Below are 23,516 nucleotides of genomic sequence, written 5' to 3'. Positions count from 1 at the left end.
CAAGGACAGCTGTTGTCTTCTCACCAATGACTTTGTACTCCATTAAAAGAAAAAAAAAAAGCAGCTGACCAGCACTAAATGATAACGGTCATGTTGTCATATTCCAGCACATTCCAGCACTTTAATCACGGAGCTACTGAACCACGTGAAACAAGCAGCCAAGTTTAAAAACAGCACAGCAGCAGCACTAAAAACACTGGTCAAACACACGAGCAGATACAGCACAACCACACACACACTTTACCTTTTTAGTTGTCTGCTTAGGGCCAACGTAGAGAAGTAAAAAGAAAACGTAAAAAGAAACGGATCAGTGATGTCGGGTTCATAAATGTGTAGCATCAAGTCTATTAGTAATATTATGATATATATATAAAACCAATATCATGTTTTTCTTTTCGTATTTTGCAGTTTATCAACTCAATTTTACAGGTAGTCAACAAAAAACGATTAGTTTTAGTGCATTTAATAGCATTTGCCAGCAGATAGCAGGCAACAATGTGTAAACTTACATAAATAATGTAATCTGTAGATGTGTCCAGACATTTTGTTTTAAATTCTATCACTAATATAGATTTATAGGGAAATGTACTACTATAGCCAGACAAAGTAATGAGAAAAAAATCTCATTTTCCAATTTCTTATTTTAGCTCTCTTAGTTTTATGTCTATTTTCCAAATAAGAGGTTGCATGATCTCATGAGTTTCCTCCACAAGAGACGGTTAGAGAACACAGAAGCAGAGACGAGGTGAAGTGATGAGTCATGCTTCGGGGATGGAGAAGACAGATGTTTGTGTGTGAAGAGATGCAGCACTACGACAACACCACCAGTGGATGATCATTTTGGAGATGTTATCCATGGTGTGTGTGTGTGTACCTACCATAGTGTGCGCTATGGTCATAAATCTAACGGCTATAAGAGCGGGTTTCTGGGTAAAGGAAAGGACAGGTTAGGGAGGAGAGAAACAGCTTACAGAAGGAGGAGATCAGGGAGGGAGTTTTTACTGAAAACAGGTTATACGTCATCTTATTTGATCTCACCATCGACCGTCGGATGAGGGTCAGTCTGCACTTGGCCTTATTCTCAGCAAACTCCAGGCTACTGATGTCCTTTAGTCGGACTCTGTACTTATTCATCTGTTCACAAATGATGAGTTCTACACACCTGCGGAGGGAAACAATGTCACAGCAAGCTGAGTTCATATGAAGTTAATCAAAATGCAAACCCATTTTCTATTCACTCTTATTAATGCAGCGCAGCGGGAGCCCCCCTCCCCGAGGCCAGCGGCTCTCTTTTCTAAACCGTTACTGCAGGAATCTGCGGCAACGCAAACCAAATTAAGCAGACTTTTATTGAAATAATATTATCATGGGGCAAGGTTATCGACTCGTGCACCTTTCAACATCTTTAAATGATCCCATTCGTGCACTACGGCGCTACTTTACGGTGTAATTTGCATTTAATTTTGCACCGCCTGTGAAGGACCTTGAAAGCCTTATCGTCTCATCCAAGAGGCTCCTTCAGTTTTAAGCCTCCTGGGGGGGGGGGGACGTCTACAAATGCTTATGATTTTAATAGGTATTAAGTAGTGCTATCTATCTATCTATCTATCTATCTATCTATCTATCTATCTATCTATCTATCTATCTATCTATCTATCTATCTATCTATCTATCCATCCATCCATCCATCCATCCATCCATCTATCCAATTCCTATGTTGTAGGTAAACGTGTGTCCTTACGCGGTGGTCTTGCTGATGTCCTGGACACTCTGCAGCGGGTCGATGGTGTCCGGGCAGCGCAGGATACAAGGAGCGAACACTATCGCCAAGGCGTTAGCCGACATGCGGTTTGTATCCTCTTGTAAGGCGACCCTGGAAGGCATTCATTCAGTATTAGAGCAGCCCATCAGGGAGCAAATGGAGCAGTTTGCATGATACTAATCCCACTCTAAGATTATCATAAAAGCAGATTTTTTTTTTTTTTACCTGACGAGATGAAATATGAGGCGTTCCAGAGTGTTGAGGTGAGTTCTGCTCAGCTGGTCTACAACTGAATACACCCCTCTGATCGCTTCCTTTTTATCCTGCAAAGCTGGGGAGGCATGGGAAGAGAAATCAGCTATTACTGTACGACACACACACACACACACACACACACACACACACACACACACACACACACACACACAAATAATTTGTTAAATAACATGAGGGATGTTATCCTTGGGGTCAACTTGACATCATTTATTTTCCTTAATATTCATAAAATTAACATGATGATATGTTTTCTAAGTCCTGTACACACTTTCTGGATGTTTCGAGAGGTGGGGGTTTTACCTAATGGGTTATTTAGTTTGCCAACAAAGAAACACATGCTACCTGAAGCATAAACCTGGGTAACAATTTTGATTATAATCATTATGACGGATTAAATTCGCCGACCCGAAGGACAACAGATGTTGAACATTTGCAGGTAACAGGAGGGTTAATGGATGACAGAATCTCCGGTGTGATGCATCTCAAAACACAGTTGGACACTGATCACTTACCCATGGCACGTATGAACTCCTCATACAGCTCAAACGTCATCAGGGGATTAGGCAGGTCCCTCAGCCACTGCTTGAAAACACTAGCGATAACGTGGATGTTGTAGTCGTCCAGGTTCATGCTGTCGACGTCTACGCCATCGCGAGGAGACAAAACCAAAACCAACGCTTAGTATTTTAAGTTTTTACTATTTCTCGGCCTTAAAAGCCGGTCAGAGTCACCCACCTGTGTCGAGGCCCAGCTTCAGTTCTTTAATCTTGTTGGTGGAGCCGGATTTCCTGTATATTCCTTCGGTGTAGAGGCCGTGCATCTCAATGTAGTTGATGAGCTTCTCCACGACCAGCGGGACCGTCCTCTCGTCGTTGGTCAGACGGGAAACCTCCACTCCGAACTGTCTGGAGGAAAGCTCCGGATCGAACTGTTCACAGACACAACACTGTTAAACACACGTTAAAGTTTGTCTTTTAAGGACTATCACTGTAAGGAAATAAGACGAGCTACTGTAAATAAGCCCGCTGTAAAATAAATCAGTGTCATGGGACGTCGTCGCGCGGGCGCCCAACGTGGCCGACTTACCTTCTTGCTGCATTTGGTGGTCGTCTTCTGGCAGCACTTTCTGTGGCAGGCGTAGCGGCACACTGGATAAACACAACCAGAGAAATCACACAGGTCATTCCCACTGTCCACAGAAAGGCAGTGCCTCCTCATTATTCAGCAGAAGTCGGGATAAAAGAAAAAAAACAACACAAAAATGTTATCGCTCGAGAGACCAGAGCAGCGTTGGCCGGCGTGAGGAAAACATCCTGTGGGAATAAAGGACAAACTGTGTGGGCAAATCTGTGGAGAGACGGCGCCGCAGACCCCATGAGTCCAGTTGAAAACAATCTGATTAGAGAAGGGAGGGAGGGGGGAGGGGCTCACTGTCTGAGGCCACAGACTTGGTGTGTGTATGAGTTCAGGGAGTAGTGTGTGTGTGTGTGTGTGTGTGTGTGTGTGTGTGTGTGTGTGTGTGTGTCTGTGTGTGTCAGCACTCCCTGGCATCAGTTTTAAGGACAAAGGTCTCAAGGTTAACTTTCAATTTGCACATTCATTTGGGAAGTTGACTCAAACTTTTCCTGCCAGTCAAACAACTTTTCACTTTGCCATTGTCTCGAAAACAGACGGGCACCAAAAAGTATAAAAGTGTATTTGTTTTGGGGGGCAGGTTTTGCCCTTTACTGTCTATATTAGTAGAGAAGTCTTTTCATTTTAAAACTATGATTGTATCAAATATCCATCACAGGAGTCTTTCCTCTGTGTGTGAGACGTTCATGCATGTGCAGATAAATGTTTTAGGGCTGCAACTTAAATAAATAAAAACTCAATTAGATAAAAAAAGAAAAGAAAAGCAGTAATCTAAAACATCACGGTAGCTGGAACAGCGAACAACATTTTTTATTCTTCCTTCAAAATTGATAATCTTAAATCTTTTTCATGACAGATGTTTTCAAGTCTACCGTATGAGAAGACTCTCAACATGTTTTGTGATATTTGTGTTTTCAAGTCTACCGTATGAGAAGACTCTCAACATGTTTTGTGATATTTGTGTTTTCAAGTCCACCGTATGAGAGACTCTCAACATGTGTTGAACCCCCCGATGTGATATTTGGCCGGCACACTCACATTTGCACACACAGGCCCGGTCCATCATCCAGATGAGTGATGAGCAGTATTCACAGTATGTGGGGATGCTGTACTGGGTGGACTTGAAGATGTGGCCATTATGCTCCTCCACCTGCAGGGGGCAGCAGAGCACAGGTTCACGTGGAGTTCACTTGCATATTTCCCTTCACATTTACACGTGTTTAATAGCCTTTTTCTAGTCTGGTGACTGGTGAATATTGAGTATATATCTTTATATTCCAAAGGGCACATGGGAGCGTAAAAGCCTGGATGTTGAAGCAAAGTGTTAATGATGAAGATCAGGTACTTGGTAACGATGTGAAGGAAGACAGACTTACGATATCGGTGTCCTTTTTCCTCCGTTTTTTGCGCTCAGGTTTCGGTGCTTGCTGTAGTAAAACACAACAACAGATATATTTCGTATGTCACTGTGTATGTCAGCATTATTAAGAAATATATCTCAAAACCAACAACCCAGATGGCTTTTATACACCTGAATGTACAACATTTCCACAACCTTTAACACACGCATGTAAATCTTTAACGTTACCCCGGAACAGAGTAAATTCAAAAGGAGCATAAATGACCTTTAACAGAGGCGTGCCTTTACCTTGGTGAGTGTGCTGTCCATCGGCTTGTACTCCGTCATGAACTCGTCCAGGAAAACCTTGAAGGTGTTGACCCACACGGTGACGGGAGACTCCCTCCAGTCCCTCTGCTCCTGTCGCATGGTCTTCTCCAGGATGTGCTCAAACAGAGCGTAGAGGTCCTTGTAGCGGATACTTTTACCGTCGTCCATCTGGGGACGAAGGCGGTGGGTCGCAGGAGGAGCACAGTAGTTAGAAACGTTTGATCTAGTCCTTTATCTGCCATCATGTAAAAAGTTTTACACCAAACGGATATTTATAAATTTAAACTTTGTATGACGCCCCTCTCTATCATGCATTATCAACTTACCTATAATGCGTTATCTGTTTATAGCACTGTATAATTATAGTTCTAAGCACTCATACGTATTCATTATGCTTTATTACAAATATCATACCAAGCTATATATCATTTTATAATGACTTATAAAGGACAAGTAATATAAATACTTCATATTTGCTGGTAACTCACTGACTCACTGTTTTTTTGCAAGATTTATAGTGTATTATAATCAGTGTTATACTGTATTATAATGTGGTTATAAGTAACTCTAAGTGGTCATTCTTTGCAGAAAAACAGAGTAATTCACATCGACTGATTTGGGACACAGGAGATTTTATTGGGGGTCGCCATGTAAATTTGCAGAATTTCTTCCATTGAATTTGAACATTTATATCTGCAGTACATCTTTCAGCCACATGAGGGAGCCAGAATTGTTCTGGTAATTGTAGCCTACTTATAACACTGAAACTAATATGAACTGCTGGTGTAAAATGGTTATACTGACGAGTGACAGTGGTTATAATGTATTATAAAAACAACATCATGTATAACATTTATGGAAATCATAATACACCATGATCCTGGCAAAATGAATGTAATTTATTAGTGATTATAACTATGATTATACAGATTATAAGTATGTTTAGAATGCATTGTAGACAAACAGAGTCGACTTACCGCGAGTGCAGTGGAGTAAGAGTTGAAGATGTTCAGACGGAATTCCTTCAAAGCCTTTTTGAACACAACGTCCACCATCGTGTCCTTCTTACTGTCCTCCGTGTCCAAGTCGTTGATCTGAAACATGACGCCACCATCACCTCAGCGTGAATATCGACTTCCTGTAGCACCTCCGCCCACATGACCCACACCGTGTGCGTCTTTACCTTCTTCATGAGGAAGTCGTTCATGCTGCGGTAGTCGTTGGTGCAGGTGAGGATCTGCAGCGCGTCGTTCTGCCACTGAGCCGGCTCCAGGGCCACGTTGCTGATCTTCACGCTGCGCCGCCGCCTCACCTTGGGAGACGGCTCCTTGTTCTCCTTCAGGTCTCTGAAGACTCGATCCGGCAGCATGTCGGGGCTGCAGGGCGGCGACATGTTCTCCTGACCCGCTGCATGGAAGAGGAGAGAGGATTTGTGCACGTCAGTTTGAATGCATTTTATTTATTTTTTTTATTGTGTGTGTTTTAGCACCCAACATGAAAGTGCTGTGTTTTTGCTTTTGGATAACGCACCCTCTCCCAGCAGTGGCCCCGTGTCTCCATAGTCTCCGTCCAGGGAATCGGCCCCACAGATCAGCTTCTCTCTGGACGTCTTCTTATCCCCGTACTTTGATTTGCCCCAGAAACGCATTTTACGAACCCTGTGCAAAATTAGAGCAAAAAAAAAAAAAGACAAACTTTAAAGAAAGTGTAAAAAACTTTGATTTATAAGTGAAAAACAGCCAATAAAGTTACTACGAGGAACTTTGTGCCAAAATGTTGAAATTCTGGACGGCAGCTGAGTTGAGGAACAAACCTTCCATCTTGCGTGTTCTTACGCAGCGAGTCCTCTTTGCCCAAATCTCCCGACGACGAGGCCTTGTGCATCTTCTTCTGCTCCTCGGAGCTCGCAGGCTGCAACAACAACAGGTTGGAGAACGAAGTTAAAGACACGCCGAACCCCAAGCAACATCCATGAGTACAAATACAAGTTTGAGCCAGTAGATGGCAGCATCCCCGCAGCTTCACCAGCTACATTTACCAGAAGTCTAGGCTTCAGCAGAAGGTTTATATTGTCGTCATGATGCTACAAAGAAATAATACCTTGTGACACAAGTTTCCCAGGAAGAGAGCAGTACTTAAAAGACAGTCGGAGTTTGTTAGGTGGAAAAAAGTCAAGAGTGATTTATAACCCTTTTCAAGAATTCCCAAGGTGTGGCTCATGACTAGAGCGACCTGCTAGAGAGGAACTATAACCAAGTGACATGCAAAGGATGTTAATGAACCAGGAAGAATAAATCTCAGCTGTGAGAGAAAGAGAAACCAAACCATGTTAGGAGAGCTGCTATGTTAAAGGTTTAGTGTTTCATTCTCATGGAGAGTTAGTGTAGAGTTTAGTCCAAGCTCGGCTCGAGTCAGCGGCGGAGCTCTAAGCTCGCTCTGCTGAGGGGGTTAGAGAGGTCAAAGGTCAAAGGCACGCTGCAAAGAACGCATAGAGGACTCTGGTGGCGCCACGGTTACCATGTCTGAATCACTGAAACAGGACTTTCTTAAGCCCGCCTCCGTGGAGCTCAGTTTGGAGAGGGGCAGAGAGAAATGACGGGGGCTGCTGTCGCCTTCATCGTCATCCTCGTCCGAGTCGCCCCCAACTGAGAGGATGGGGGCGCGGGTGAGGAAGTCGGAGCGGGTCCGTGCCATTCTGGCTTTCTTTTTTTGGCCCGCTCTGCCGACCTGGAGTTTCATCAGAAGTAACAACAGCATGTTTAATTAAAAAAATGAGCCTTGGATAACCTGCTTCACGTAGGTCGGCTGTGTGGTGTTTAGTGTGAGGTCGGGAGCTGCCGGGATTCATTCATTCACGTCACAACAAGGCACTCCTGCAAACACGTGCTGGTGAATAAGGAAGGAGGAGCTTACATCTCGTGTCTTCGCTCCTTTGGAGGGTTTGAGGACGGGAGACGGGGCTTCTCTGGGACTGGACTCGGGCGTTCCATCGCTGTCGAACCTGCTGGACACGACGAGGGAAACAGGAGTACATTTATTTAAGTTTTCTATTTTATTTTAAATGGAAACTTGTGCTCATTTATGGACTTTGATGATGGTTTAGTGGCATGTGTTTTTCCTCTTAGATTTTGATTGATAGTAATGCATTGTTATTATTCATTTATAGGAAATGTGTTCTGTAAAAAAGGTTCTTTTTACATTACATCACTTTGTCATATTGTAAATTTCTATTTTATTTGCGATTACCCAAAAACCTACTTGGCAATAAACCTAAAAAAGAGAACTAGCAACAAAAACATACATAGACCAATCAAAGACAGCGATGTATGAATCCATTACTCACTTTGTAAACGTGACTCTGTCCTTCGGGGAGAAGAAGATGTTTTGCTTGTCCGTCATGGCGACTGCGGTGCCTTGGCTGCTCGCTGGCTTCCTGGTCCTCGCTCTGGTTCCTCCTCCGTCTTTGGACTCCAGAGTGAGTTTGGGCGCCCAGCCCTCTGCTGCCGCTCTGCCCTCCTTGCGCCTTTCTCTGGGAACGGACGCCGGCGGAGGGGGCAGCTGGGGGTGAGGGGCGCCGGCCTGGAGGTCTACAGCCGGGGGGGTGGAGTCTGACTGTGTTCTGGCGTGAGGAACCAGCCCCGCTGCTCTCTCTATCAGCAGGGAACGAGGTCTGAGGGACTCTCCGGCATCGTGTCCGGCCTGCCGACTCTGCTGAATCCGGTACAGAGCTTCTCCCCTCTGCTTCTCGAACATGTCTCTCTCGTACTGAGCGAAGAAGAGACGCTGCCGCTCCAGCACCTCCTTCTGCTGCCTGATCTGCTCCATCATCTCCTTCTCATTCTGCTGCTGCTGATTACGCTGCCGCACCTCCTTCTCCTCGTTCAGTCGCACCAGCTTCTCTATGACCGTCTGGTCGGCCTGAGGGACCGAGGCGGGGACGGGGACGGGAGCTGGGTCCGGCTTCTCCCCCGTCTGGGCTGCAGAGTCTCGAACCTCCGTGGGGGGACGGACCACATGGCTCAGCTCTTGGTCTAGTGGCGTTTCCTTCTGCATGCTGATGACCACCACCACCGGTCGCCGCGACGACTCCCGCCGTTCTTTCAGAGGCTTGGTGACGACGGTGGTGGTGGTTGTCGTGGAGACGGCCGCCTCCGAGTTCTGTTTGGACTCCTCAGCAGGACGGCGGGAGACGAATGTGCTGCCCTCACTAGCAGGGACGTAAAAGGTGGGGAGGTAGTTCTCGATTTTGGGCGGATGTGTGCGTGCGGAGGTGGCTGGTGGGTCCGATGTGGGCTGGATCTGGCTGCCTGGGTGGGGGGACGCATCAGAAACCCCGGTCCTATGAGGTTCTACTGGCTCCGGGCTCGTTGAGACGACCTCCACATCGGGTTCAGGGAGCGGGGTAGCTGGGGGAAGAGGGGAGCAGAGGTCCTCGCTGTCCGTCACCTCCTCCATGGCCTTGGGCGGCTCGTCGTCCATGCTGAGGAGCTCAAAGCTGCCTTTGGAGCTCTGGCTGTCGGGCGTGCCCTGGGGGGAGCGGGGAGGCGGGGATGCCGGGGGGACCAGCTCCACGGACCAGCGGCGTTCCTCAGGCGGGGACGAGGCTCCGCCGGTGGTCGCCCGGACTTTGAGGAGCTCCAGGCTGAACTTGGCCTGCTCCAGCTCCCTCATCCGCCGGCTCTCTCTCTTGGCCCGGGTGGTTTTCAGGCCGGGCTCGTCTATCGTTCTGGACCTCTCTCGCACCACCACAGGGGATGTCATGAAGGAGTCCGGCGCTTCAGTTAGCCCTTTAGCGGGGCTTTCTCTGGTCGGGGCGTGCTCTCTCCCTTCTCCTTCCTCCTTGACGGCGCCCTCGTGGCTGCTGAGGATCTGGAGGCTCCTTTCTCGTTGCTCGTAGGAGCGATCCTCCCAGGTGCTGAGGTCCAAACCCATGATCCGCTCAGGCGAATCCTCCTCCTCCTCCTCTGGGGACAGTCTCACCTGGCCATTCTGTAGCCGAAGTAGCTTCTCCTCCTCCTCCTCCTCCCTCAGCCTCTGTTCTCTCACTTGTTTGAAGCTGTCAATCAAGAAGACACGTTTAGTTTACGACAGACTACTTCCTGCTCCGTCAAGTTTTAAACAGCCGCTCGGAACAAAACGACCTCAAGTATTCACCGAAGTTAAAAAGTCTTTCTCTCGGAGGCTCAGCTGATTGTGGAGCAGCTTTGGGTTGGGTTGCTTGCGTAACGGCACGGTCTTAACGAGCCAATAAGCACGCTGAACAATGAGCTGTGTGCAACGATTAATCTGGCTTTTCACCAGCTTGAGCAAATATTATGCAGCCACCTACAATAAGAGGCTATTTTCGGAGAATTGCGCCTTTATAAAAATGCTTTTGTTCAACTGAACTCGTCTGCTCCTCACCTTCGTCTGGCCAGGAAGCCTCTGCTGACGGTCTGTAGTTGTTCCACAGCGCCATACAGACGCAGGTAGGCCTCTCTGGCTTGATGACAGCGCCAGGCCGTCTGAATGAGCAGCGCCGCCGTGCAGCGCCGGGCGAGCCACGACCTCCATGCCCTCTGCAGCACCAGAGCAGCCTCCCTCCACAGCCTGAACCTCTGACGCTGCCTGTAACCCCGCCAGTGTGTCTGCAGACACAACGCTGCCCCCTCCTGGACACTAGGGTCATAATCATCCTCCTCCTCCTCCTCCTCTTCTATGGGCTGATACAAACGCCACCATTTCTGTGAAGACATGATGATAATTATGTTATTTTCAAGATACTGTGATGTTTTTTCTTTTTCCCCAACACATGTTTACGTCGACAGCAACTCATCTTATTCCATAAAGTACTCTCTTCTGTCTTTTATGGGATGTAAAACAAATTAAATTCCAACTAGACTGGACATGTCTGTGAGGGACTACTTCATCTCAACTATATTTGAGAATTTTACGCATATTTCAAATTAAACAAAAAATAATTTACAGTTACGAACTAAAATAAAAACATCCTCGATAGCAACGGACACTTTCTGGTAATTTCATTTCAAATTAACGAGCAAATCAATACCACAAAACAATTAACAATATCTTTACGATTATCTGATGCGGATCACAACACTGCAAATGTAACCACAATCACATAAGATTTATGTTTTTTATGACTGTGTTCAGTTACGTTATCTTTGCACCTCAGTAAAACAAAACAAAAAAAAGCTGGTAAAACTTAATAATAGAATTCCACTGAAAGTTAATCAGCAATAATATGAAAAAGTAGTCATGTTTTAAAAAACATAATAAGCAACCAAAAGCCTGAATTGCTCTACCTGGACGCAGATGGCCGCTTCCCTCATCCTGACGAACTGCTTCCTCTCCAGCCGAGCTCTGAACCGCCGCTGCAGCGTGACGATGTGTCTGAGGACTTCGGTGTGGAGGACGGCCTGCAGCCGCTGGCGCTCGGCCTCCCGCAGGAACACCTGAGGGAGGAGACGGGGATGGAGTCAGCAAGAGTCACACACACACACACACACACACACACACACACACACACACACACACACACACACACACACACACACACACACACACACACACACACACACACACACACACACACACACACACACACACACACACACACACACACACACACACACACACACACACACACACAGCCAGATACACAGTGACACATATGTCAGGTATGATCCTCTAATTATATAGACAGCATCCCGAAGGCAAGGACCCCTCCATCATGACTCATTCATACCCACCACCAAATATGGGCCACTGTCTTCAATACATCCTTTTTTTCTTTCCCCCAGAGGGAGGATGCTTTCAGGTAATATTCCCAACACTGTCCTTTCCCTTCATCTATGGCTCTATTTATAGTTGGTGAAATTCAACGGTTTATTAAACTCACTTGGGTTTGAGTCACTCTCAAACCCCCACATTATTTTAAGTAAATCAATTTTGGGTCTTAGCCTGGAATTTTCCAAATTCCTAACTGGCTCAACATAAAACAAAAATCACATGCCGTATAATGAGCTGAAAAAACATCCTTTAATAACAACAGAAGTAAACAACTGTCCACTGTTGAGCTCTACCTTTTCATTTTACATCTGGATTTTATTTTAGGACTTCATTTCACTTCAATTCCTGCTGAAGTAGAAGTCGTAAAAAAAATACTTTTTTCCCCTTCAAAAAAGTACCTAAAGCTCAAACTTAGACTGTGTGAAATAGTTCATGGCTGCACCACAAGATCACATTTTCAGGTAGATATAATGTGCCGAAGTAAAGCAGATGTCACACTGTTTTTTTTTTTAAATCGTTTGAATAAAAAGAACAACTAGGGACGGGGACAGGGCTCCATACATACCATGGTGTTTCCCACTTGGTACCCATCTGGTTCCAGGTCTAGCTGGTCCAGACTCTCCTGGATGCCCTCTCTGGTGGCACTGGTGCCCTCGGGGAGCAGCACACAGAAGTGACGGACAAACTCCTGTCAGGGAAGCAAGGAGAGGCGTTAATGAGAAAATACGTGATGTCACGTCCAGTAATCTCTCTAACAACATGCTCCTGCAGCTGTTTTCCTACAGCTGACTCCAGCACAGCAGGGGGGCAAAGCCCTGCTTGTGGACCACATACAGGAAAATAGTCAAACAATAGTGAGTCTGTAGTTTTCTGCAAGAAAGTCAGTGTTTCAAAAGTCAGTTTCTATCACAATAACTACACGACTAAACAGGTGTGACATCACAGTGGTTTACTGTGTGTGGATCATATGTATCATATTACTTTTTATCATTGTATTTAAATGAATACAATCAGTCCACTTAAAACACTAGGTGTTATATGTTATATTTTATATGTATAAATCTGTAAATAAGTCAAGTTAAAATAGGGATAAATGGATAAATATTGGATTTTTACAGCATCAAACATTAGGATGCGGATGAAAGTTGTAAAAGTCTAATATTAAGATATTAAGAACAAAGACAACAGGCAGAAATGGTATAATATTAGTTCCAAAGAGGTTAAGACAGAGATATTTCATTTGAACGAGTCGACATCTAGTGTTTAAACCTGGATTTGCAACATGAATTCAGTGCAATTAACTGGCTTCAGCCGTATTGTAGTTTATTTTTAAAACAGGCGGCGGCTGCAGCTGGACCCCCCAGCAGGACGGCATTAATTGGTTTGGGATGTTTCACACTGAATATGAAACATAAGTGTTGAGCAGCCTCCTGCAGCATCGCTCGGCCAGAAAACAAACAAAAGGAGAAGCTGTCGGAGGCACATGTGGTTTCAGGTAAAAGTCAATATTTGCAGGGGGTTCGAACATCACGGCATAAATATGCTGAACTCCCACTCTTCAAACTGAGGCCCATTGTCTGAATTCAATACACTCCGGGCCTGCGGGGGGGGGTGGACGGGGAAACAGATGCTGTGTTTATACAATTACAAGCATGGGGAGTGCTTCGGAGACCCGAGGACAATAGAGAGGCTCTGTTCTGAGGAGAACCAGCGGACTCTTCCAAAGTGATCCCATGCCCAAGATATTTCTCATTAGTGCTGACCGCAGCACTAAATACGTTGGGGCAGCGATTTCTGATAAACGAAGCCAAAATGATCGGAGTGAGCTCATCAAGATAGTTTTTTATGATCAGCCCACACAAATAACTAAATGTTAAGTGTCATTTTTATATTAAATTGTCAAATGTTAGTGGGAACCTTTCTTTTCAGTGATGAAAGCAAATCTTACTTCACTAAAAATGCATAAATATGTCCACAAAATATATGTTTTTAGCATTTCCCCTGACACACTGGACTCCATCACATAATTCAAAACAGCTCTTAAAATTAATCGAAACAAACAAACTAGTTAATTACAACTACGGCATCTTATTTTTACCAGGTTATGCAAGTCGTTAAGCTCCACTATATTAGTTTTATTATTGATTGGACTCATGGTTTCTCCCTGTTGTTTATTGTTTTATACAATTTCATTCTTGAGTGGAATGAAAGGCTACATTAAATAAAAAATATTATTAAAGTAGGGCTGTCAAGATGTCAGATTCTCGCTTTGTGATTATTGTATATATATTATATAATCCCACTATGTAACGAACATTTGAAACATAATAATAATCAGTAAAATTATTCTTTAACTTGTTGATTGTGCTTTTTGTTTTACCTGAAATATGACGAGGAGCCTCAACACAACTGTTTTCTTGTTAGGAGTCACAAACCAAAAAGGTTCAGAAGCACTGGTCTAATTTTTAACAGTGTTGTATTTTATAAAATTATCACGTATATGTTTAAAATCTTAATTTGTAAGCAAAAGTAAGCAGTAATTTAAGATGTCAGATAAAAGAAGAAAAAGTTCAACGCTTCCATCTGAAATCTGGAAGTATAAATGAGCATAAAGTTGCTGAAATGACTCATTTTTACTGTCATAAATTAAAAATGTGTCATCATTAGTGTCCTAAATGTAATCTCATGTGTGTGTGATGGTTTCCAGGAGGCAGCAGAAAATAAAACCACCCAGTATCTGCACGGCTACAGCAGACTCCACTGTGGTTACACAGAGAAATCAAGTAGTGATTTAGTGAGGTGGCTCCTTAACAAACAAGCACAGTCACTGACTCAGTCTTTGTGTGAAACCTTGACGTGACACAAATGAAGAGACCACAAGATGTGAACCCGATGTGAGAGAGAGAGGGAGGGAGAGAGAGGGAGGGGGAGGGAGAGAGAGGGAGAGAGAGGGAGAGAGAGAGGGAGAGAGGGAGAGAGAGAGAGGGAGAGAGGGAGAGAGAGGGAGAGAGAGAGGGAGAGAGAGGGAGAGAGAGAGAGAGAGAGAGAGAGAGAGAGGGAGAGAGGGAGAGAGAGAGGGAGAGAGAGGGAGAGACAAAGAGGGAGAGAGAGAGAGCCGCTCCCAATCAGCATTAAAACATCAGCGGCTCCATGATGTCACACAGTATTTCTCACAGGGTTGACATCATTCTCACGAGTGCCAGCGTGGTAAAGTAGGCCGCCGCCCCCCCCCCCCCTCCCCCCCACTCCCCCTCATCAGTTCCACAATCCCCTCCCAACACAACGATGGATCGCAGCTCAAACAGCAGCAGCGACGTGTTTCCTGGAGATGAATTCATCGCTGGCAGCGGAACGCCTGGAAACCCGACAGGCGTTTGTGTTGTGGGGACGTGAGCGGAGAGATGGATGGTGCGTCAGGGGTTTTTGGGGCTGCAACACGCCCGCACAGAGGAACATGGGAATGTAATCTGCTGCTGCTGAACTCGGCCTGGTGAATATGATACTTAGATACTTAGATAGCGGAGGAAGTGAGTCTGTTACATCTGTCAGGGAACGAATGTTAGCTTTAAAGGGAAAGTGCATCAAGTTCAGTTCGTCCATCACGTTAAGTAGGACTCGGGCTCCGGAAGCTGCCGGAGAAGCTCCGTCATCTAGAGACAGGCCGTCTAATAGAGCCTTTCGTAGCTGGTAAACAGTGATGACGTATGTGAAAGCAATGCGATAGGTGATGCAAGAAGCATTAAGACCAAAGATGCATCCTCAACAAACTGACTGTCCAGATGTGTGTGCTGTTAGTGAGCAGGTAGAATACATTATCAAGTAGCCCAACGTTTAGAGGCCACATACATGCAGGAAACAGAGCTGTTACACCAGCATGAAACTACAGGCATCAAGTAAGTAGAATATAGTTCTCTGTGGTATACAGAAGGTCATATACCATGACCCTGGTTACCACGGGCAACCACCGAGGCATGCGGCTGCAGCGGTTAACTCCTGATACTGAAACACCTGTTGGCATGTGGGGAATACAGGATTTTTGGAGTTTGGTCCCAGATTAAAGTCCAGATATCTTTCGGTCTGCTGCTGTGATTGTTATTTCTTTTGTATTTCACTGTATTTATAATTCAGATCAATACTTTCTCCACTATCAGTGGTGAAAGAAGTATTCAATAATGTCTCCAATTACTGGTTTCATTCGAATTTACTGTATTAAATATATAACGTTTAAATAAATCTGGACTAAAATGATTAAAGAGTGTCTCCAGGGTGTGTGTGTGTGTGTGTGTGTGTGTGTGTGTGTGTGTTTGTGTGTGTGTGTGTGTGTGTGTGTGTGTGTGTGTGTGTGTGTGTGTGTGTGTGTGCGTTACCTTGAAGCTGTACTTGATGTTGTAGCCCGACTGGCGGATGCGTACGGTCTCCAGCATGCCGGTGTATCGCAGCTGCCTCAGCACCAGGTTATCATTAAACCTTAAGGGCAGCTTAAAAGGGAAAAAAAGAAACAACATAATGGAGGAGAGGCGAGAAAAAGGAAGATGACAGAAAAAGGAAAAGCGACAGGAGGCAGAGAGGTTACGGGGGAGAGGAGAGAGGAGGGGGAGGGGACGATAAACAGCTTTAGAAACGTTTGAATTTCAAAGAAATGAAAAGATGTTTTGAAAAGTGAACCAAAACAGTGAGAATGGAGTGAGCACACTGTACCTTCTCAGCATTGGAACGGATGCACTTAACAAAATAGGGCTCAGACTGACCCAGAGTCTCCATTAGCTTAGTGAGGGAGGCCTGCAGAACCAGGACACAAACACACAACACGTTAAACACACAGAACACACAACGTGAGGAACCGTCGCTGCCCGGGATCGTAAAAACAAGCATCCATGTGGGCTCCGCATGTGTCGTACCTCCATGTGTAATTATCGTGTGTGTAAACAAACGCACATGTGTGTCAGCAGCATGTGTGTGTGATAATTCAGGGGCAGGAGGAATTCAGCCTCCTCCCCCGCCTCCTCCATGGGAGATTAAAGCAATCAGCGCAGCACAGGATGTGGGAAGTGAAGTCATCCACACACTGGGGCCAGGGCGGCCTGCCAGAGGGGCCTCGGCACTCAACAGCCACAGCACTTCAACGTTCAAAAGACATCAGGAAGAAAATAAAAAGGGCTGCACGATGTGAGAGACGCTTCTGACCTACAGATAAGCAGATTACTCTGAACGTTAACAGTAGATGTCAGTCTACTTCACATCACCATGGGAGGGAACGTCTCCTCTGCTGAAAACCAAGAGAACAGCGCTCACATTTCACCCTCGTCCTCAGCTTTTTATTAAATGCTTTCTACTTTCTCACCACATCAAAAGTCCCTTTTTTAATGAAACATTTATTTCATTTTTTTTTCTTGAATTCCCAGACATGATGTCATTCATTTATGACCTTTTTGGGTGGGTGTGTGAGCTACGTAATGGACTTCACACACACATTATGGACAAGCAAAGCGGACAGCGAAGGCTGGCGGGCAGAGAAACCACCCACAACCAGTTGTTTTTTTATAATGTTAGCAGCTGGACGGAGACTCTTCAGAGCAGCACGGAACATTCTTCTTATTGTGTGTGTGTGTGTGTGTCTGACCTGGAACTGAGCGCTGATACTGGGTGGTTTCTTCTTCTTGTGCAGGTGAAGCAGCGACTTGGTGATGCGGTCGTGAAGCGTCAGGTTGCTCAGGTACTTCAGGGACTTGACGTTCAGTAAATGCTGAAAGTGTGAAGCGAGAGTCAGCTGATAATATTCTCATAAACGCTACATTAGAATCCTTCTATGAAGAGATTAAAAACATCGTGGGCCGTACCTTCGGAAGAACTGGCTTACATTTGTAGTTTTTGTTCCTCCTGTTGATAAAAAATAAACAAAAACAGAAAAGTTCAGCAGTCAATTTTACTCTTTAATTCAACAGGCGGGAAGACTGATTTCATTTTTTCCTGTCAAGTAAAAAGGTCAACAAGGCACCGGATTAACTCCAGAAATTCTTCCCAAATTGGGTCATATCCCTGTCAGTAAAGCGGATCTTTATTCATCCCTGTGGGGAAACTCCCCCGTTCACTTGCTCCCCTCCAGAGGGAGGTCAGAGGTCAGGGGGAGCTGCCGAACAGCACCCTCGGAGCCGGTAGGAATGTAGCGATCACTGAAGGACTTCTCCAGGTTCCCAAAGGAGGGTTTATTAGAGACGGCAAGTACAGAATTTGATTTAAGACTTATCGCTGCAATACGACTTTCAGCCACAAGAGGGACCCTGATAATTGTAGTTCTGATAACATTGCATCCAATATGAAAAGCTAGCATACTTTCTGTTTGTTTTACTAAACAAGAGCCTTATAACTCCACCTGAATTTATTTATTTGGTCACATTTATAAAGTATTATAATACTTAAAAGTATGAATCTCTTCTGAATGTCTGCTTTACATATTCAAGATAATATAATTATCTGTTCTTCCATTTATAGATAAGTGTCATACACTGATCCAGCACCGAAGCCACACTGCTGATCACATTATCACATCATTATATGGTGTGGTGTTACTTACATGAGGATGTCGTGGGCTCGCTCCAGCAGTTTGCTGCTGGCCGAGTTGACAAAGATGCCGTCTTCTTCTGTGGTGGAGCTGCCGGATGACAAGCGGCTCAGTCGGCCCACGCGTCCGTTCCAGCCGAGGCCCGGAGAACTCCTGTGGACAAACCAAACCAACATGTATGAAGAGCCAAACTATTATTATTTACCTGACAAGACGGTGTTGAAGCAAACCAAATGTCATGTTTTTAACAGTGGAAAGCAATAAAAAGATATATTTTTAATTAATTCATTTCACTGCCTTATTTTGTAAATTACACATTGAATCCAAGAAATGTATTTTGTATTTGTATTTATTTATAAATCTCTTTATTAAAGAGCTCAAGACTTGGAGAATGGAGTTTAGACACCCTGTGTTATTAGATCAGACTTCCTGAACCAACAACATTACACGTTTACTGGACTTGTGATGTGTTTTACTGTTTTATGCCAACATGGAGCTGCATATTTCATAAAGCATCAACCAGTGCCTTGTGTTTCGTTTCTGTCATGGCCATGTTTCCCCCCCCAGAATGCCTTGCACCAGTAGGTGCAGTACGTTTCCATGTGTGGAATTCAAACCTCAGACCTCGAGGTGAAACCAAACCACCTGAAGACAAACAAAAACACGGGCGGTCAGGTCACGGTTAAAACCGTTAAGCAGTCGGAGACGAGAGGACGAGCGAGGAGAAAAGGCAGCTGAGGTACCAGTCAGAAAATAGCCGTAGCAATGTATCATTCATAGCTCCCCTTCAGGTCCGTCGGAGCACTCTATGTTCTTTCCAGGATTATAATTTATTCATAGGTTTACAAGAATCTCTCCTGATGAGTTACAAGCGGCTGCACACTACGACACAGTGGCGAGACGCCGCTGCGTCATTAGCGGGAGGTCGAAACGTTCCTAGAGAGGTAACAAGCATGTGGGGAGGTGATGTTAAAGGCTAAAATGAAAAGTCAATAGAAATACATGAAGGGCAGATGTGAAGGTTGATATGTGAAGGGGAAGAATTTACACGGATGAAAAACCTAAACATGCAGCTTCCTCTCATGTTGGCTTTCACAATAAACTACCGTCCTCTCTGTGCTCGTTGAGTTCAGGTCCGTCTGTGCATTTTCTTTTCCACGTTTAAAAGTCTGCAGACTTTTAAATCCAGGTACAATCCTGGATGTGTGAGTGAAATGTCGGTACGAACAGTTCAGAGTACAGACTTGGGAATGAGGCCGATTGTGAGCATCATCATGCTGATTAGCTGTTAGCATTTAGCTCTGAGAAAGCCACTGGAAACAAATTCTTTGTACAACGAAAGACTCTTGGCCAATGAAACTGATCAAAATAATAAATATAGTGTGTTGAATTTGAAATAAATCAAGCTGCAAATAGAAAACAGAGGTGCGACCGGCTTTTCCATCAGTGTTTCTCACTACGGAGGCAGCGATAGAGACCCAGAGGAGGGGACGCACTGATCCACTACCCTGATCTCATCCTCACAGTCCCAGAGGAGCCGTACACAGACGGAGGATATATACTACTACCATGCATCACAATATAATAATACATTAAGGCATGGGGATCCATAAAGCTCCTCTATGTTAAGTGCATATTCAAGTCTTTGGATTCCTGGGTTTATACTCTGTCTTTAGGTAAGTGTTTAAGGGTTTATGGTGTATGACTAAATCAGAAAATGATGTTTGACGCCACAATGAGCTCTTAAGAGTAAGCACAGATCCTGGGATTGCATCTGGCCGACCATGTGAAGAGAACGAGAGGGAAACGTCTCCCCGGTTGTCCATCGATCTCAGTAAATATGCTTGTTGTGGTGACTGTTTGTCTCCACGGTCTCTCTGAGAGCCCCATAAAGCACCACACTGTCCGGCAGACGAGCACCCTGCAGAGGACTTAATGTTTATCACTCTCTGGGCACTCCTCTCCGATGCATAGCTCTGACTTTACATCACCGAGGAAGCAGCTGCACGGGGCTTTAGTGCCTCATGGAGGACCAGTGTGTAATGTGTGAGTGAGAGGAAGAGACAGAGGTTGCAAATCACATTTAGAGAGGAGGGGGGGGGGTTAACAGCCCCACACGAGCTCCTGTGCAACAAAAGCCGTGTTGTATGAGGCGCTCTGAGCCACCAGCCGCCGCCGCGGGTCGCTAATCCCACGGTTCACAGCTAATTAGAGGAGGTGGTGGGCCGGGGTCTCAGTGGGGCGACGCTCAGGGTCACCGCACTCATCACTCTTCCTTCTTTTTTTTTAATGCCACGTCTGTCTCAATGCCCAGAGGTGATCTGTATGGAAGATTACGTGAACGAAGACGCTGAACCACGACATCCAACGGGAGACCTTCGTAGCACGCCGTTTCTGATTCCTCTCGCCTCATTTCATCTTTTTAGAGTTGATATTTAATAAAAAAAGAGGGGGAAGCCAGTTTTACTATGTTGATAAATACATAAGATATGTCATATGAAAATGAAACATATTTTCATATTCCGTTTGGATGTGCCAAGTGATGTAAATTATATTTATATTTATATTTATATATATATATATATATATATATATATATATATATATATATATACACACCACTTTTAACAACTCGCTCATTTAAATATATTGTATGTCATTATTGTAGGGTTCTTTTTTCCATTTTTTATTGTCATTTTCATCTATACAACTTTCAACTTAATTCAAATATATTATACATTTTTTATTGGGGCTTTTTTTGTATTTTAATAGATCTATTTTTATCTATATTTTTTACTAAATTTATATTAACAAACTAGAGCAAATTCCTTTTACTTGGCAATAAAGCAGATTCTGATAGGGCAGTAATTATGTCTCCAGACGTGTCCAAACACTTGAAGGTTCATGGAGAGCGACAAACACAGACTCTCACCTCGGCGACTTCTCGTTGATTGTGTTGCTTCCCTGAAGGTCCGACAGCGGCGTACGCGGACTCTTTCTGGTCACACCTGATCACGGACACACAGGTTGGCATCGGTGAAAGAACACACACACACACACAACACACAACACACACACACACACACACACACACACACACACACACACACACACACACACACACACACACACACCCCCTTCCCAAGCAAATAAAAACACCAAATGATACTCCAGTGTTATTGCAGTGAGCGTTTTGATTGGAACTATAATCTACTGCAGATGATTTAACATTGAAAAAAAAAAGATCTGTGAGGTTAATAGCGAGTTGCTCTTGTTAGTGATGCTAACGAGTTATTGGACTGCAGGTGTGCTTAAAATTCCAATATTTGTCCCATAATCAACAATATAATAAAGGTCATTTAGGTCAGACCAGAGAGAATTCTACGGAGTGAAACTGTTTAATAACAGTTGCTACGGCGACGGCAGTGATGAGCCTACAAGCGTTCTCCTTTCAACCACTGAATCACAGCGAGGAGAAATAAAACTCTACAGTGTGTTATTCTACTTTAAAAAGAGCAGTTTATCAGGCGACTTAACAGTATACCGTTTTCAGTCTCATCACTTTGTACAACACTTTCACTCTCATCGGGAGCTGCAGGGTGGCACAAAACACACAAACACACAAACACATTGGAGTGTCATGAGAGAAGGGACGTCGTCCTGCACCACATGTAAAGCTGCCCACGTTAGTGACGTCTTATTAAACCCCTCCAGTGACTCTAACACCATCACCCCCCCACAAACAGACAGGACTGGACAGGGAAGTGTAGCTGTGTGACAAAACAGAAAGTGATCGACACCGAGAGGTGGGTTTTTTTTTTCTCCCCCCCCCAGACCAAAAATTAGCTGACAGAGCAAATGACACCCATGCATTCCTGTGCTAGTCCGACGCTAGCGCAGGGTGAGTGTGACAGAACGGCTGAAATCATGCTAGACGAGAACGACAACATGCAAGGACAAGCAGAGAACAAACGCATGGAGGTGCATCAGAAGAAGGGAAGGAGGAGACGGGAGGGAGGCCAACGAGCATCGAGTCCAACCATAGAAAATCAGAGTTGTGTCTCAAATCATGAAGCAGAAAACGTTTCTCTTCTCAGTTTGAATGATTTGGATCTCTTTTGAATGACAAAGATGACGATGTTGGTCGGCCTCGTCCCCCCGACAGCCCCCTCCCCCCCACGGTCAAGGAAGTAAGGAGGAGTTATGGTTGTATTGGCAGCCTTACTGTGCTTCTCCTCTTTGCATCTCTGCAGGATCTCTAAGCTTCTCTGATGCACAGGGTGCTGCAGAAAGCTAAAACTATCCACACTTTTCAAAACTGCACAGGGAGCAGCGTCATCATGCCCTTGGAGAAGCAAAAAAAAAAAAACAAGAAAAAAGAAAAACACAAGGAAAGAGAAGGGAGGGAAGAGAGAGAGAAACGACAGATTAGACAGCGAAGAAGAAGAGATGCAGTCGTCTACTGGAGAGATACCTGTGCAAAGACTTCAGGAGAGAAGATGATTGACATTCAAAACTGCAGCAGGATGTTTGTCATTGTAGTTCAGTGAGTAGGTGTTCGTCCCCCAAAGGCACTTATACATACAATGTCTTCTAGAAGATGCCCTCCTTCTACAGTCCTTGTCCTCTTCGACAAGGTGAGGGTATTTAAACTTTGTCTCATAATAGTTCCTTTAACAGTCTTTGTGCAGAAATGCAGGTTGTATTTATTAGAAGACATGCAACATGTCCCATTGGGTGACTCCGATATCTTTAGAGTTCAGTTTTCTAAAAGATATCTAAGCGAATGATACGTCTAGTTTAACATCTGCGCGTAAAAACACTTAATATGTGCAGGAAGGTTTAAGAGGGTGCAGAGTCTGATTCATACGACGACGGCGGCGGCGACTTCTACTGCATATCAAGGCCGTCTATGGGGGGGAAAGGGAAGGCATTCGTAGGAGGACCAAAGCTGAGAGAGACAAAGAGCAAGAGCTACTATACAGACATGTCAGCGCTACGCACACAAACTACAGGACTACCGGCACCCGACGGTGGAGATGGAGCGGACATTAACGGGCGAGGAGGCCTACATCAGACGTGCGTGGCATGTGAGCATACAGTTCTGGGCATGGTGGCAAAACTGGAAACAAATGATGTCATTTTGTGAAGTTTATTGGCTGAACGGAGCTCCTTTTGTCTACAGACCGCCAACAAACTGTAAGCCTCAAAAACATGGCAGGCGGATAATCCAATCACCAATATTCTCTAGATGTAGCAGTTTATTGTTGTTGTACTAGAATGGATCCGTAATGCTCTCATGCCATTCAGTAAACAATGTTATT

The 23,516-nt window shown here is 44.8% G+C and overlaps 1 protein-coding gene across 7 annotated transcripts in view; it reads right to left on the bottom strand.

The window, feature by feature from the left end:
• myo9aa (myosin IXAa) overlaps positions 1-23,516 on the bottom strand; it is an 86,982-nt gene that overhangs the window by 2,177 nt on the left and 61,289 nt on the right. For 2 of the 7 annotated variants that reach the window (XM_084008138.1, XM_084008141.1), the window contains 27 exons: positions 22,418-22,537; positions 21,737-21,784; positions 21,125-21,200; positions 18,205-18,345; positions 17,471-17,510; positions 17,254-17,376; positions 16,332-16,412; positions 16,001-16,111; positions 12,199-12,321; positions 11,147-11,296; positions 10,245-10,564; positions 8,185-9,897; positions 7,755-7,845; positions 7,359-7,568; positions 6,655-6,752; positions 6,372-6,499; positions 6,025-6,248; positions 5,819-5,935; positions 4,821-5,009; positions 4,549-4,599; positions 4,211-4,322; positions 3,125-3,186; positions 2,774-2,966; positions 2,551-2,679; positions 1,988-2,093; positions 1,742-1,873; positions 1,039-1,162 (listed from right to left, as the gene is read on the bottom strand). In XM_084008138.1, the coding sequence (XP_083864264.1) occupies positions 1,039-1,162; positions 1,742-1,873; positions 1,988-2,093; positions 2,551-2,679; positions 2,774-2,966; positions 3,125-3,186; positions 4,211-4,322; positions 4,549-4,599; positions 4,821-5,009; positions 5,819-5,935; positions 6,025-6,248; positions 6,372-6,499; positions 6,655-6,752; positions 7,359-7,568; positions 7,755-7,845; positions 8,185-9,897; positions 10,245-10,564; positions 11,147-11,296; positions 12,199-12,321; positions 16,001-16,111; positions 16,332-16,412; positions 17,254-17,376; positions 17,471-17,510; positions 18,205-18,345; positions 21,125-21,200; positions 21,737-21,784; positions 22,418-22,537 (5,012 nt within the window). The remainder of the gene's footprint in view (positions 1-1,038; positions 1,163-1,741; positions 1,874-1,987; positions 2,094-2,550; positions 2,680-2,773; positions 2,967-3,124; positions 3,187-4,210; positions 4,323-4,548; positions 4,600-4,820; positions 5,010-5,818; positions 5,936-6,024; positions 6,249-6,371; positions 6,500-6,654; positions 6,753-7,358; positions 7,569-7,754; positions 7,846-8,184; positions 9,898-10,244; positions 10,565-11,146; positions 11,297-12,198; positions 12,322-16,000; positions 16,112-16,331; positions 16,413-17,253; positions 17,377-17,470; positions 17,511-18,204; positions 18,346-21,124; positions 21,201-21,736; positions 21,785-22,417; positions 22,538-23,516) is intronic. The other 5 variants (XM_084008139.1, XM_084008143.1, XM_084008144.1 and 2 more) reach the window with 5 other exon arrangements.

Source organism: Eutrigla gurnardus (assembly GCF_963514095.1).
Source record: "Eutrigla gurnardus genome assembly, chromosome: 1".
Classification (NCBI taxonomy): domain Eukaryota; kingdom Metazoa; phylum Chordata; class Actinopteri; order Perciformes; family Triglidae; genus Eutrigla; species Eutrigla gurnardus.
Note: the sequence above shows the minus strand (reverse complement) of the source record. Positions and strands in the feature narration are given on the sequence as shown.